At 37.9% G+C, this 17,525-nt stretch overlaps 1 protein-coding gene across 2 annotated transcripts in view; it reads right to left on the reverse strand.

The window, feature by feature from the left end:
- Nucleotides 1-17,525, reverse strand: part of lrrc75a (leucine rich repeat containing 75A) — a 53,510-nt gene that overhangs the window by 29,051 nt on the left and 6,934 nt on the right. For both annotated transcript variants that reach the window (XR_001961776.2, XM_018684026.2), the window contains exon 2: nucleotides 12,462-12,590. Coding sequence is in view for 1 of the 2 variants with exons in the window: in XM_018684026.2 (XP_018539542.1) it covers nucleotides 12,462-12,590 (129 nt within the window). In the remaining variant the exon portion in view is untranslated. The remainder of the gene's footprint in view (nucleotides 1-12,461; nucleotides 12,591-17,525) is intronic.

The raw sequence follows: 17,525 nt of genomic DNA on the forward strand, positions 1-17,525 counted from the left end.
CTGACACCACTGTTCAATTCCTGTTTGAACTCAGTAATCATTGTTTCTTTAATCCATATACCATCTATAACCAATTTTTCCCCAAACCACAAAAAACTTTTCCTAAACGTAACCAAATAGTTTTAACACTTAAACAAGCTGTGGGAGCAGTACAGCAATGTGATACCTTTAAAAGTCATGTAGTGTGTACATGGCATTATATATATTTGCCAAATATCAACTTCATAATGTGATTATAATGTCATAATAAGGTACTGTTTTACAGTTTCCACTGTCCACAAGTGACCACAAAAAAATCAGGTTTAACATTTGCAAGTTTTTAAAGTCTAAATGCAAACAGAAGCAGAAAACAGACTTTATCTTGGTATATCAGTGCTAAAAAACAGTGATAGTGAACAAAGAGAGATAAAAAAAAAAGTAGAAGAATAAAGAGTAAAGAGCAAAAAGCAAATACTATATTTACAAGGAACATAATTATAACTTTAAAGTGTAGAGTGCAAATGTGTGAGGGGGATGGTGATAGTCTGGAGAGATCTCTCATTGTTCTACTCTAACTTTTATTTTTTTTTCTGCTTTTTTCAACTGCTTCCCCCTCTCTTCCTCCTCCTCCTCTCTCTCATTACATTATTGATACAGGACACATCTATGAATCTTTCCAGTCTCCAGAGAGCTGATGACCTCTCCTCTCTCTCTCTGTCTCCATCACTCTCTCTTTTTTATCTGTCTGCTTTATCACTACTCCTTCCCCTCAGGCTAATAAAGTTCGTTTGCACAGCACAAATGGAACCATTACTTTAGCCCTATTTTTCACTGCATGCCCTACATGCTCTGGTAAATTACTGCTAAACTGTTCCCCCATTCTGCAGATGAATTGTTTGGATAATTCAATCCTATGCTCTCATTTCAGCAGTCAGGAGGTGCAGGGGAAGACCTGGCAGACAGCTGAGTGAGGGTCATGACTGGCTCTCAGATCTCAGTAAAGGAACACTGTGCTCTAACAGGGACACAGGTATCACATGGACATCACTGTCCTCTGTGTTTTAGGGGAAGATTGGGGTCAGGGTGTTGGCTATATTCTACTGCCATAAGTTATAAAGACTATTTCACTCAGTGACTTTAGAACAACTAAATTAAACAAACATACAGGATTCACTGAAAGTTTATATCTGTTACTGTGTGAACATTCACATAGGAAAATAACATTTACAAATAAAATAATTGAATGCATGCCTCTCGCCCAGTGTCAGCTGGGATAGGCTCCAGCCCCCCTACAACCCTTATGGATAGTGTATAGATAATGGTTGAATAGTTGAACGGATGTGAAAACTCAAAATAATATTATATATTATAATCATAACAATATATATTTCTTCTCACTTTGGCCCAGATGCAGCACAAATTCAGTGTAATACAAGTCTTGAAGAAAGCAAAATAAAACTTAACCCAAACAAAAATTATGAAAAAATGTTAAATAAAAAATTTTAAACCAAGCCAGTTCTGTTAGCTAAGCTGTGCACACCAAAGATGGCCACTGCAGTAGCTTTAGAACGTGTTTTAATGTAAGGTTATATGCCATAAAATGCTCATTTATACAGTAAACTGCTCATATACCTGTGAGAGGACATCAACAGCTAAACACACTAGAAACAAATGCAAGCAGCTAACCATGCTAGTCATAATATCAAGTATTAAACAAAATTAGTTTAATGCCTCGGCATATTTTAACCCTCCTGTTATGTTACGGGTCAAATTGACCCGTTTTAAAGTTTGAACATCTAGGAAAAATAGTTAAAAGTATTTTTTCAGTATGAAACTTCTTCTGCTTGCCTTAATTAGTGTAATCAACATATAATATGAAAATGGTTCATCTCACATATTTGCAACCACCCCCAGCATGTTTATATCACATAGATACTGTTCGGGTCAATTTGACCCAGCAGTCAAACTGGAGGTACAAGGGTGTCAGAAATGTCAGAGTATTTCTTTCTTTGCAGCTGTGAGACATATTTCACCCCAATCACACACACACACACACACACACACACACACACAGGTGCACAGGTGTTATGACTTTTGACGGGAACCATTTATGTTCTCGCGGGAAAACTAGTGTGGGACAAGTGGGTAGAGCAACTTCCACTACTCTACAACCCAGGCCCTAATATCACAGTGGATGAAAGGCTGGTGGCATTCAGAGGTCGCTGCCCATTTAGGCAATACATGCCTTCCAAACCAGCTAAATATGGGATAAAAATCTGGGCAGCATGTGATGCAAACACCAGCTATGCACTGAACATGCAGGTTTACACTGGAAAGCCGGTTGGAGGAGCCCCAGAGAAGAATCAGGGCACAAGGGTTGTGCTCGACATGGCACAGGGTCTCAAGGGGCACAACATAACCTGTGACAATTTTTTCACAAACTACAATTTGGGTCAGGAGCTTCTAAAGAGAAAGCTCACAATGGTCGGAACTGTCCGAAAGAACAGGGCTGAACTCCCTGCTGAGCTGCTGGTAATCAAGAACAGGGCTCCTCAATCTTCCGTGTTTGCCTTCACAGACACCACAGCCCTGGTGTCTTACTGCCCCAAAAAGGGAAAAAATGTTGTGCTCATGAGCACTCTGCACAAAAATGCTGAAATCAGCACAAGAGAGGACCAGAAACCAAGCATGATCCTTGATTACAATGCCACCAAAGGGGGGTGGACAACTTGGACAAAGTAACAGGGTCCTACAGCACCAAACGAATGACTGCACGCTGGCCATTGGTCATCTTTTATAACATGATCGATGTATCGGCCTACGATCCATTTGTCATCTGGACTGAGATCTTTCCTGAATGGAATGTGTCAAAGCTGTACAAAAGGCACATCTTTCTTGAGGAGCTGGGGAAGGCGCTTGTGACACCGCACATCCAACGGAGGCAGCACCTGCCAAGGACCCCAGCCGCTGCAGCCACAGTGAGGGAGATCCAGGAGAGGACTGCATCAAATACTACACCAGTGAATGAGGTAAGGAAGTAAGTCAGTGTGTGTGTGTGTGTGTGTGTGTATGTGTGGGTGTGTGTGCATGTGTGTGTCTTAGCATCAGCAAAAAGACACCATAGTAAAGTAATCATGGTCCTCTTGTTTCTAGGTTTCTGCTGAGGGAAAAAGAAAGAGGAAGAGGTGCCAGGTCTGCAGGCCATCTGACGATGTCAAGACAAGCATGACCTGTGCGAAATGTGCAAAATTAACCCTTTATTGGGCATTCATTGAAATACTTGGAAATTCTAAATTTCAACCCTAGAGCGTCATAGCAGGGCACAACAAGACTTTTTTACTTTTGTGACATTTTTGAAAATATTCAATTTTCATGTAGAAAATCAAGATAATTGAAGTTACCATATGTAGTTTCTTGCCCGTCTAGGTTAAAAAAATTCTAAAAGGTGTATATATAAAGAAAATAGAAAAACACATATAAAGTTAAAGGAACATTATTTTTTAACATGTTCCATTGAACATAAATAACACACATATATCTATATATAACATAAATAACAAATTATATATAAATATAACTAGAACTAGCAGCTGTGGCTCAGGCATATACATATATGTGTATATATATATATATATATATATATGTATATATATATATATATATATATACACATATGTGTGTGTGTGTATATATATATATATATATATATATATATATACACATATATATATATATAGATTCTCACTGGGCCACGTAGCGACGCCATTTGGATGTCTGTGAAGTTACCATATATAGTCACTTGCCCGGTAAAGGGTTAATTTGCACAACGCACAGTGTGATGACATGTCACTCATGTGCTGTGTAGATGTACAGACACACACACACACACACACACACACACACACACACAAGTTCATATTGCGATTGCTTGTCTGTTGTATTGTTGTATGGTGATTTTGTTCATTTCTGGTTCACAGTGCATGTATGTAAAACAAAATTTCAATGTTATGTTTCAATGTTATGTAAAACTATTGTATTTTATATGTTGGTCTTTCAAAAGTAATAAAGTAGTGAAACATTAAAAAAAAGTTTGAACATGTATATTTTTTATGAAAAACGAGTGAATTATCTAATAATTGAACCATTACCTGTTAGAGGTAAGGAACACCATTGCACTAAATATTGATAGAATAATTAGTAATGGAGTTAGTAATGAAATATTCACACTGCTTGTTAGGATTTTTTTGGTTTCAGACATCTTTTGGATAATTAAACATGCACCGGGTCAAATTGACCCAGGAACACCATTTCTGTTCCTCACAAATGAACGTAACAGGAGGGTTAACAAAAATATGACTTTGGAACCCACAGTTAGAGGTAGCTGCAGCTGCAAAGATAAGCAACAGGAATTCATTGGATCTGCTGCTGTCTTACAAGAAACAACAACATTTTTCAGAGCCATCTTTTCTGAATTATACAAGCAGTGAGTACTAATGATGTGTTTCATTTGGTTTAGTGTTTTTATGTACCCACATGTGAGTGCATCATCAGGACTACTACATCAGAAAAAAAACTAAGACACAACCAAAATTAACTTGCTGTTTCATGACAGATAAAAAAAAAAGTTGATTTGAAAAGTGCCCTTTGTTCTCATTGACTAAATCTACACTCAAAGACTAAATGTGTTTTAGCCAAGACAGAGACCAAAATGATCTAAAAATCAGATGGACAAAGCAACACTACTGTCAGTGTTTGTGAATATTCAAATCTGATCATGATGACTCCACAAAACCAGATGTCATCTGTAGCATCTTTGTCAGCTCATCCTCCTGATGACATAACGCTGGTTCAGTCAGCAAAATATGCAAAGAAATGTTATTATAGTTTCAGTTAGTGTCAGTTAATGTCACACTGTAAGTGCTTTTCTGTCTACAGTACCTAAAATACTGCATAGTACATACATCTGTGAAATTACTTGAGATTTTAAGCCTACATAAAAGATGGCCATTGTGGTAAATGCTCTTTATAAAACATGTTTGTTGGATCTTAATGTTAACCACAGAGACAGGGACACACTCCACTCTCCTGCTATGAGCCATGTCTGTCCTTTTACTTCATTTAGTACTTTGACAATGACAGGACAGTCTCTGATTGTTGGATGTGAAAGATAAAAGACACACTCCAGCAAAGACAGTGATGGAGGGGCTGAAAAGCTATATTTGTGTGTGTGTATGTGTGTGTGTGTGCTCCCTGTCTAGGTTTTTGGTACCAAAGTAACAGTGATTTATGAGTAATCAATAACTTACCAGTATTCGTCATTAAACACACACACGCACACACACAGCATGGCCTGTGGGAATCCAGTTGAATTTAAATTGTATTTTGTCATCTATTCATCCAAAGCGTTCGTATCTACTCCAGTGAATGACATCACTCTCCTGGAATAGAAATCTCACTGGGTCCACTTCAGCCACTGAAGTGCAATGTCAATATCAGTTTTGAGTTTTGTGAAAAAGAAGACAGAGGCTGAAGAAAGAGAGACACACTTACATATAAGGCACAAAATGGACCACAATTTGAGATCTAGATCTCTATCACAGATTCACAAATGTAAGAATGTGAGAGGAGTGCAACAAACATAACTGTAAGCATCCATTCACATTGCTAGATTTCCAAATGTACATACATATATTACATTACAGAAAGATGTTGGTAGCTTATCATCCATCCATGTTCTATAAAAACACATGTGATCACTGCAGTCGTCTTGCTTGAAATTGCATCCTTAGAGGAAACACTCACCTTCTCATAAACTCTAATTTACTCCTGACAACATGCTGTCTGTACTGACTATAATATTATTTGCTATGAGTCAGTCTTTATTTTGTCAGACAGCACAACTTATGTGCCACCTTATTTCACCATTGGAAACATTACACTTGTCCTTTATTAATCATCTCTAACTGATGTTTTCTATTTCCTCATGATTTCTAGTGTGACCCTGTCATACGTTCAGGGACTTGTTTTATTCCATTCACTTAATCTTTACCTTAAAATGTGAAGAAAATTTTGAAGTTTCCAATTTCATTTCACATATAAATTTTGATAAAAATGAAGGTGTTGGGGAAGACTGTTGAAAATGTGAAATAATCAGATGTAAATATAGAAATGATCATGTGAACAGCTCAGAACCACAGTGCTATATGTGGACATATGCACACATTTATTAGTGGCACCTGTTGCTTCACAATGTTACACAGGAATATTTTACAATTTTCTGTGTTTGATCTGAAAGATTTTACTGATATTTTCAGTTTTATGCAACGGAATTCTATTGTTACCTTAAACCAACAAAAATGGACAGTGTAGTTAATATGGAAACAACTCTGTGACTGCAGTTTTTATGTCAAATCCACAGCTTCAATTTCAGTTTGTGCCCATAGAGTCCATGGATTCAACTTCAAACATCTTATATTTCCATTTGCACAGAATAGGATTCTTCTGACGTTTACACAGCGCCTCTGGAATATGTGTCTCTTACGACACAAGGCCTCTTCCCTGTTTATGGTCAGGTCTGTGCATTGTACACAAACCAATAAGACAACAGTTTGCAAAGCTGCAGTAGAGCCTCACGAACAATTTTAAACATTATGAAAGAGATATCAACAGGTTTTTGGATATGGGCAAATATTGCAACACCGACCTTTTGTTTCCTTCAAGGTGATTGAAGGAAAGAAAGAGAGAGGTTTGTTTGCACAGTCTGCCACTGGTGAAAAAGTTTGAAAAAATAACAAATAAATAACACGAATGGGCGTAGCCATAGGGTGTAAATCATGGTCAGTTGGAGTGTGCACGGCTGCATTCAAATGGGAATACTAGTGGAATATTCATTTTCATTAGCTGTGTGAACAGTTTAGTATAAGTGCAAAAAGTGGGATATTTTGTACATGCACATGTAGTGATGGTTTAAACTACATTTACAAGGACCCAAATAAATGAAATGTTTTATGTATGTACTTGGATTCTAAAACTCCCTCTTCACTATTAGAATCCTTTTTTAACCAAAACAAAGCACCCGACTCCACAGTCCTCCACAGGCACGTTCAGACTCTTCTATTTTGTTACAATATGTTTGAATTGAAGTGTCTGTATTTATATATATATATATATATATATATATATATATATATATATATATATATATATATATATATATATATATTTACAAAACAGTATAAATATTCTAAATACATAACATATATAGATAGATAATATTCAAATTAAACACCATATATGCAGTGGTGGACACACACATACAGACACACATACTGTTTTTCAGTGAGCTGTTGGATTGGCAGCAGAAGAAGGCGGAGACACGGACAGATGGATGGATGGATCACACAAGAAGAAGTGAGAGACAGATGAGTTAAAAACTACATAACAGACTCAGAGGAGGTATGAAATAGAAGAAGAATAGAGCTGGAGAGAGACAAAGATAACAGAGAGAGTCACAGCAGCTGCAGTGACAAAGCAGCGTAAGTATAGATTCACAAGCCACCCTGCTAAGCCGGAGTCACACAGCAATGAATAGACCTTTCACACTCTCCCTGTACATACACTGCTGTGCTGCTGTGTGATCTTGGATTTTCTATTCCAAAAACCAACCGTGTTAATCTGAGTTGGCTTTTGCCTTTTTTCTATGGCTCTTAAACTGACTGATTTAACAGTTGTGGTCACGCAGGCGACCAGAGGCAAAGAGAGTCAGTGAAAGACTTTTTAGTGTTTTAGTGTCTCCTGTGTAATTTAAGCGTCTCAGGGGTTAAGTTTAGTTCCACTTCAGTGTCACTGTTCTTTCTTTCACCTGACAGACAGAAGCCTCAGTGTACTGATCTGCTCTCGGCTTTAGCAGAGCTGTATGTGCAAACTGCAAGCCACAGCTTTTCTTCTGCTGCTGCTTCACATTACTCTGATCCATTGGGAGGCTTTTATTGTGAAACAGTGACAGGAAATTCATTACTATTTATACTGTGTATGAAATCCCTCCCTGTCTACTATATACACAGCAAAAACTGCCCAATCTAATTTAGTCCAATGCAACAGCTCTGCCCTAAATTCTACCTTTATGAAGGTGATGATACATTTTCAGGGAGTACATTTAAAAAAAAAACAACAGCTGATAGGTACGATGACATGTTAGGAACAATGAAAATTAAAATGAAGGAAAAATGAGAACTGTGGGTAAACTGTTGTCAGGTGGTTAACATATATTACACAACAACCCAAACATTGACAATTAATTCATTTCATGTCATACCACTCTCTCCTTGCATTTCTTGTTTATCTGTCCTTACTGACATTTTCACCTTTCAGAAGGCAAACGGCCTAAATAAAGAAACAAACAAAAATCTATTTTAAAAAGTATGTGATAAGAAATCCATATTTCAACTTTGCATCTTAGAATTCTGGCTTCCATTACTATTCTTATTTTTACCATTCCTGACCTATTCAATCTTTTTGTTTCTTTAGTCTTTCAGCATACACATCATCAAGGTAAACAACACCTTTTCCAATGCTGCACTGTTGTGTAGGAAACCACTAGTGCCATGCCTGCATCATGATTTCTAATGCAAATTGGTCATAAAAATGGCTCAGTGCAAATACCCCAACTGTTTGGGGGCATTGTTGAATGAATGGCTTAAATCCAAATCAGCTGTTTATGTAAGTTCACAGAAATCAGACTTTTTACACAACTCCACATTTCCTTCAGCTTCTCTCTAGAAGACTCTTGTAGTTGTGTATGCTCCATCCTGTACTGTACTGTATCTGTCTACATTATACATGATATTACATGACAGTAAGCTCCATCAGTTGAAGAATAAAACAATGTGCATTTTTTCCTTTACAGCATATGCAAGTTTTCTTACTGCTGCTGTCTATTATTACATCCAATAACACAAGACAGTGCATTTCATCGTATATTGACCTTTCCTAATATTGACCTTTAATTAAAAGTCATTTCAGTCTTCCCTTGACTTGATGGATATGATGCAGTTTGATCGATTTCATATTTACTACAGAATCAATCAATACCACTCCCACTGTGTATGGGAAGAACTTATCCTGGATTGAGTGTAATCTAATTACACACAAGTGTGCAGGAGTGTGAGTGTGTTGATAATAGCAGCACAGGGTTTCACTGGTGTGTTGTATGTGTAATACTGTCACCTAAATATAAAAAGATGTTTATTAAGATATTATTCAAATTTAGAATATTTTAACAATCAGCAATTATTTAATTTTACAAATGTATTCTTCACTAGAACTATATAATAAACAGTCTATTGATTTAATCACTTAACAAGTTTCCATTCCCTTTGTTTATTAGTGGAAATGTGCCATTAATCCTGCAGTAGATTTACTGTGTGTTATTATTAATCAGATGTGAGTTCATTCAATCAATTATCTGTTCTCTGGACTGAAGTATTGACTGAAACATAAGAGACTGAAAGAGGACGCATGTATAAAGCCACAGTTGCATTCCATCACAGTGTTTGTTGATCTGATCTTTTCATATGCACTTTAGCAACAACAACAGTCACAGATTGTAACAGCATGACTGACAACACAACAACAACACCAAGATCCACAACCACAGTTGTATAAAATACCACAGCGACAGAAGGAAGTGAAGCAAATGGTACAGAAGAAGTGCAACAGAGACTCAGAGAATGTTGTATCATCCTTGAAACACATTCTCTTTGCAAAAATGCAGTGTTATAAGCTTCCTGGAGGCGTAGCAGGTTATGTGCTGTGGGTGTGAGGTTGTCAACCAGTGTGTCTGTTAGGTTTCGCAGTCCTCTGAGCTGCAGTGATGATTAAGATGTAGGGATGAAAAGAGTTTAACTTTAGGAAGTTAGTCAGTCAGTAATTTATATGTAATCATTTTATTATACCATCACTTTCTCTGAGTCTGTAGTGTGACTTAGTTCTATACTCCAAAGCAAAAAGGAAATATCTGTAATAGATCTGTGATATTGCCTGGTAATCCACACCCAGCACAATAACGTTTAGTTCACTCTACTCTGGGTTGGACAGTTTTCACAACCCATCCCAAGTACAGTAAGTATTTAAACACAAATAAAACTGGTATCAATATTATTATATTGACAAAAAAATCTAATGATTTTGTGAAAGGTATCAGTCATAGTGACGACTTTATTGCTGCTGATAAACCCACTGTACACTACCTGCCCTGTCTGCACATAATCCTGCACATTTCATAAACAAAGCCCAATTCTCATGTCAAGAAAAAAATCAAGTAAACTTCTCTCTTGAAAACAGAATCAAGTCCGGCTGGTTCCTCATTTACAATTTGATTATATCTATAAGAAACATAGATATAAGATTATTCATAAGAAGCTGTTTTTATAAGAAAATAATAAGTTGTCACCCTTAAACATTAGCTACAAGGATTTGATTTTGCCAAGCTACAAATTACAACATAACCTCACCAGTGACAGCAATGCAAATATACACGCAGGCAGGAATTATGTGTAGTAAAAAGTGTGCTAATGCACAGATGATTTTGGAATAAGGGGGCATGACATTCATAGATGCTGCATTAACATGTTATGTGACTCCATCAGAAATGGAGCCTGAAATCTCTTTCATGCCAAGAAAGTAAAAGAGAGCAATGATCAGATGTGTCAGACAGGATGGACGGAGCAGAACGATGGAAATAACACCTCTCTCTCTGCCTCCTTCTGTACTTCCTCTCGCTTGTTGCTTTTCTTTCTGAACATAACAACAACCCCTCTGGTGTTTCTTTCATTCCTTCTCTGCTCTTCTTAGCCTCTTTCTGTTCACTTATCATGAACTGTACACAGAACCCTCATCTTCAGTTTTCTCTGCATCTTCGACATGTGTGAAGAGAATGGCAGAACATGGCTTGCACATCGATACCAAGTATTTTTCAGCTGCCGCTGTGCAGCCTGGTACTATACAAGTTAAGTGAATTTTTTCAGTGAATACAACATTTTCCCAAAAATGAACTCTCTATACAGTTAAGTACCAGTGTACATTTTGGGATCTGATATTGCATTAGTCTTAATCTTTTATTTAGTTTTAATCTTTTTATTGTAGTTTTAGTTGCAAAAGCTAGAGACATTCTAATTTCATCTCTGAAATTTAAAAAATGTTTAATCATTCACCTGTTCACTGAAGTACTGTTCACTGTCTGGATTTAGCTTGAGATGAGCAGCTAAAACGTCACATAACATTAACACAGTTCTATGCCTTTAGCTCACATCTAGAGGAAGATTTATGGTTGACCATCAATCTCCATTGGTTCCCATCCACAGGAACATGACAGAGAACCGGCTGCAACTAACGTTAGCCTTTGTAAATGTTATTGTCATTTCTTGTATAATTCTGAGTGGGCTTTTTCGATGAATTTTGTTCAAAAACTTGCTCCCTTTTTCCTTTGAAGACCAAATTATATTAGCTAACATTACTGGCAGAAACAATGTTGCTTGGATACAAAATTGTGCTTCTTATTATTTTATGTAGCTAGATAAAACTGAAGAGCAGAAATTGTATTACTAGTTGTAATTACATCAATTAGTTTGTCATAGTTCCCACATTCAAGAGCTATCTCTTATTTAATTTTAGCATAATTTTGTAAAAGGAGTAAAAGGTGGTGGTGTAAGTACATTCTTTCACTTTTTACACATGAGATTGTGCCGATTACTCTCAATTACACTGATGAACCCTACATTTCCAGCATCCTGTTTTCACAGGAAATACATTAAGGAGGCAAGATTGTGTTTCATGAGGTCGTGGTGAGATCATGGGAAAAATGTAATATACATCACTCAGAGATTAGAGCAGTTAGCTTATCATCAGCAATGTCAGGCAGCAGGAAAGATGTCACACAGAGCTCTAGAAATTGTATGATAACTGTTACTGTATCAAAATGACTTTTTACAGTAAACCGATTAAAATAGGCCCGGTGCTGGTGTAAAATAAGCCTTTTAACACAGTCAGCTCTGGGGTAACAGCATTTCAATAGAATGCACTGCGCTGCAATTACACATCAGGTCTTTTAATTCCTATCTTCATCTCCATCACTCCTTCTTCCTCCCTGCATTATTCATCCAGCATGGCTGCTGTCACGCTTTCTTTCCCTCTCTCTCTCAGTGACACACTGGACTACATGAATGAACAAACACAAGGAGCAGTAGTTCCCTCAAGGACATCCACAGCCACACAGCCACTTAGAGCACTTCATGTAAACTAATAGTATCAGACAAAATGAGTCAGGAGATCATCTGATAGCAACAACGCAATGAATAACATCAGTCTGTGAGGGTGCATGTGCATGCACGGGTATGTTTTGTGTAATCAGCAATACATACTACTATTACTTAAAGTATTCTTCACTTCAGATTATTTTTACGGATGTGTGTGAGAGTGTGTCCTACCGTTTTGGGGCAGTGGACATATCGTGCCAGGCTGATAATCAGGTCATGTGTGATGGGGTCAACAAGGTTTCTGAAGCTGGCGTAGCGGTACAACACGTCATCCAGGGATGTTGACTCCATACCCAGGTCCTACACACACAAACAAACACACACACACACATTAAATAAGACCATCTCATCCTCACTTGTTATACATACAGTTCTTAAATAAGCAACACTAATATAGGCAAGGCAGTCTATTTATATACCAAATTTCATACACATGGGAGAGCTCAGTGGGCTTTCATTAAAATGAAAAGACAGGGAAAAGACTCCATCAGACACAGGAGAGAACAAAAACTATTCAACAGTTACAATAAAATAGTGGGTGCCCCCATAGCTGAATGGTTAGGGCGTGTACCACGTGGGTCTTAGTGCCCTGAGCAGCTAGTCCCTGGTTTGACTCCTGATCCATCCAGACCTTTACTGCATGTCATTCCCCTACTCTCTCTCTAACTGTCCTGTCAATAAAGGCTAAAAAATAAATCAAAAAAATAAAATAAGTAGTGATTATTAACACAGCACATATTTTTTTCCTTTTCAAACAGTCATAAAAATGTACGTATTCATTCATTAACATAGGAATACACTCTTAAGCATAAATCTCTTCTGTGTGAATGCAAGCCAGAATTTGAAAGTCTTTTACATTTTCCATGCTGCTTTCTAAACTTGCTGACCTCCTAAAACATTAAATTAAAGCCTGTTGCACTGCTTCCTGCTGTCTGACTGTCTGCTTGCTGATGAAAGAAAACAAAAATTTGTCACATCTGAAGCTCCATCAAAGCAGATGAAGCATAAACCTGTTGGCAGAGCTTCACGCGTGAAGCAGTCGTCTTAAATCTTAAGGAGTCAACATGAATAACAACTCCACTTTAAAAAAGATACATAGACATGGGAGAGGATTAGACCAAAGCAGTTCAAGGTATTTTGGGAAATGAGTATACAGCCTTACATTTGCTTGAGCTCAAGTAACTGTCAAGATTTAGAACATCCATCATGATCCCTCATAGACATTCAAAAAACTTTAACTCTGACATCTAATTAGCAGCTCTGAAAAGCTGCAGTGTTCCTTCATGCCACTATATGACAGTGCTGGACATAACAAACAATATGATGTCAGTTTTGCTGTTCTCAGAGGTTTCCTAGCGATGGAACAAAAATGTGTGGGAGTACAGGAAAGGTCACAGGCTCCCTTGATAGTATGGATGTGCTCATTTCATGGCAATCACCAGTCGAATTCCTAACATTTTGTCCTTGCTCATGCAGTATGAAAAAGCGAAAGCATAAATCCTCTGGGGGCCATGAAAGTGGTCAGCAAGTGTCTGGGAAATCTGCCCCATTAAATATTAGAAAATTTTGCTTGTTGGTGGCACTGCAGAAAAAGCCAAAACAACCACAATTAATTATTTAGGGACCATGTGTGAGCTTTTAAGACCTTGAGTCTTCTTTGATGATTTTTAGCAGGTGTGTTCATTTTGCTGTGTTTATACTAGCAGTGGGGATGGTAATGTCTAACAACCAATGGATTGGTCTAATGTTTTGTACAGATATTCACAGTTTCCAGAGTCTTTGTGGATTCCCTTATATTTCATCTAGTGCCATCAATACAAAAGTTCAGTTTCTCCTAGTCTATACTTATTCCTAAAAGCCTGAGCTATAATTTATGTTTTGTACTAATTAGCATGCTAACACACTAAACTAAGAAGATCACGTTTTAAAAGGTCTGCTTTAAAACGTGACTTTGGGGGTGCGCCCCAATGGCCGAATGGTTAGGGCGTGTACCACGTGGACTTCAGTGCCCTGAGCAGCTGGACTACGATTCGACTCCCAATCCACTCAGACCTTTGCTACATGTCATTCCCCTACTCTCTCTCCCCATTTCCTGTCTCTCTCTCACTGTCCTTCACTTACTGCAGGCATCTAGAATGATCACTAACTGTGTCTGAGTCTGGCACAATTTGAGCGCAGACCATGGAAGGGGGGCCATCGTGCTCAGGTATGGTACAAGTTAATTGGGCCTAGTGCACGTACACTCTTACACATTCATGTCTGTTAAGTTGCAGCCTTACACTGTTTATTTTATTTTTACACAATTTATTTGCCATTGAGTTTGTGTTTATGACCAACTCTTGGGTTAATGACAGCTATGAAAACACACACACATAAGCAGGTGTATATACACTGGGGAACAGGATGTTAATTCAGATGATGACACAAATATCTACACAATATGTAATAGGTCTGCTTTTCAACTGCACCACCATTCTTGCCGCAGTGGGCTTCAAACACCCTCTGGGCAAATGTGTGTGTGCATGTATAAATGTATTTTTGTCTGTAGGTAAGTGCATGCTCACAGTGTCTGCAGAGATATTTTGTGTGTATTTGGGTTTGTTTGTGCAGACAATTCCAAGCCAGTTAAATGGCAACAGGGCCAGCCATGTTCAGAGAGAGAGAGAGACTAGGTCTCCTACAGAAAGGTATGACTCACTGAGGTTTTCATGCTGCCTATTGTTCTGCGTAGGAGGGGCAGTAAATTATGACAGCAGCTTTGACTGAATGACACACACACACATACACACACTAATCAACTGCTGTATTTTCAGATGAGAGCGATATTAATAGCAACACAGCAGATGAGAGAAACCTATGATTAGTGCATCAACAGGTGTATGTTATGATATGTCCTGGTAGTGACCAGGACACACAGACTCACACAGTTTCCAGTTGAGATCAGACAGCTGAAATTATTTCTGCTTGTGTACAGTCACCTCTCAAAGTGTTCAGACCACCTCTCTTCTGCACACTTTATTACTGTGTTGTAGATTTAATTGTAAAAACAAATAAAATAGAATTTACATTTTACCCATCAATCTACACTCAATAGCTTCAACATACCAATATGACATTGCTGCTCCTCTCATTCCCAGCAAAACAGTGAAGAGAGTATATTTCCCAAACTGTCTAACTATTCATCAATGACCAATGACCAGAAACACTTAACATTAAAAAGCTTTTTGATTTTCATGCCTTAGAAAATAACACCACCAAAAATCTGAAGCAATATGGATTATTTCTCTCTCTCTCTCTCTCTCTCTCTCTCTCTCTCTCTCTGTGTGTGTGTGTGCCTGAGGGTGAGTCAGAGGAGCACACAATGTGTCTTTCCTCATGGTGTGATAAGGATTTGAGGCGCTATACAAATAGATCAACCCTGAATGGAAATTAATCTTCCAGCTTGCTCTAATCTGAACCCAAACATGGTAAGGTCTAGGAGACAACAATTAACACCATTAATATCCACAACAGAGTGCTGTGTGTATGAGTTTGTTGAGAAGGTCTGCAACAGAAAAAGTATAAAAAAATAAAATAAAAAAATACTGTGAATCAAATTAAAACAGTAGCAAATGAAAGAAAAGTTTCCTTTTCTGAACTACATGAATGGCACTCACCCTCCAGAAAAGCCATACATTATTAACAATGGCCCTTCATGAAATAAACATGACAAGGACAAAATAAAAATGCATAGTCTACTTCCTTGAACTCTAAGGGGATAGTGGTTTGAGTGCATACGCACACACACACACAACCATTTATGCGATGAGGAAAACAGTGTGGGCTTTTCTTTCATTAGGAAGCACCACCCACACTAATTAGAGCCGGTCAACATCAAAGCTGTGATCTGAACCCAGCACAAAGACAGAGACAGACAAGACAAATACAACGGCTCAAGTGCAGGCTCTTTGGTAAATAAGAGGAAAGGCAACCGGGGAAGGAGGACCCATATATGAAGCTGATATTGACCTTTAATAAAGATCACATAGTGACCACACAGTGTCATCCACCTCTGATATTATGGTGGTTGTTTGAATAAGAATTACTGAATAATAATTATTATACTTGTGATTATATTACAGGTCCAAGGGAGAAACCAGGTCCAGGTAATACAGCTTAAAAGGTAAAGGTCCTTGAGCAAATTACTGCTTCATGTAAAAGCCTTTTGTAGTCACACTGCTACTATGTCATACTGTGTGATACAGTGCAGGGAGGAATACAGGAGATTTGTCTGTCATTAAAAGGAGCCAGAAGACACAAATTACTCAAAGCAAAGGGTAAATATCAAATAAGGCATTTTACAATTTGTGAGAAACATACTCACTTACTTGAAATGATTTAGAAGGAGTCAAAGACAGTGCAGCTTGTTTTAGAGATGTAATGTGTTAACACTGAGACGACCCTGTCAGAGTAATTCTCTCTGAGACTCCTGGGTGAAGTTTGGTCATCAGGCAGATTCAGCTCACCTGGTCTGGCTGGACTATATAAACTGGTAGCAGCCAGTCTCTCCCTCTCTCTGCCCTCTGGCTTTCACTCTGTTTGGTTTTGGTTGTATTCTGTTTGTCTTAATGTTAGTTTCCTTTTCAATTATATTAAACAAATGTGTTTTAGTTAGAACTTATGTGTGGTCTTCCCTCCTTTTGTCATGGCTTCTGAGCCGGGTCGTGACAACACATGAGACTACCTGTTCATATAAAGGAACTTGTGCGCATGTAATCATTATGATTGGCTAATGGTGTGAGTTAGTCTGCACATCACTTAGCCTTAACGCATAGCAACAGAAGTTGCAGTGCTGTATTTATGTCATGTCAGCAGGTTGGGAGAATGGGAAAACCTTCAGTTACTCCGACTTGGCTGTGTCACATTATCCCAAGATGATTACCCTCATTGCTGGCCATGTTACACCAGACAAATATTTTCATCATCTTAAATATTTGTGGCAGTTTGTTGAGCAGATACAAATGTATTGGTGTGTAGCTAGCTGTTCTTGGGAGGTGGGGGGTGTTACTAGTAGCAATCATGTCTTTTAGGTTTATTTGTATCTCTTTATTTGTATCTGGGAAATATACAGTTGTCAGTCATTTCCATCTTGAAATTAACTGATCTGAGCTTAGTGGTAGTCTGTATTTAGATCTAAAGGTGGCAATTCTGCAGATCCCAGTGCCAATGCCAGTGTAGATGACAGCATACAAAAAC

The sequence above is a fragment of the Lates calcarifer genome, linkage group LG21 (assembly GCF_001640805.2).
Source record: "Lates calcarifer isolate ASB-BC8 linkage group LG21, TLL_Latcal_v3, whole genome shotgun sequence".
NCBI classification, from domain to species: domain Eukaryota; kingdom Metazoa; phylum Chordata; class Actinopteri; family Centropomidae; genus Lates; species Lates calcarifer.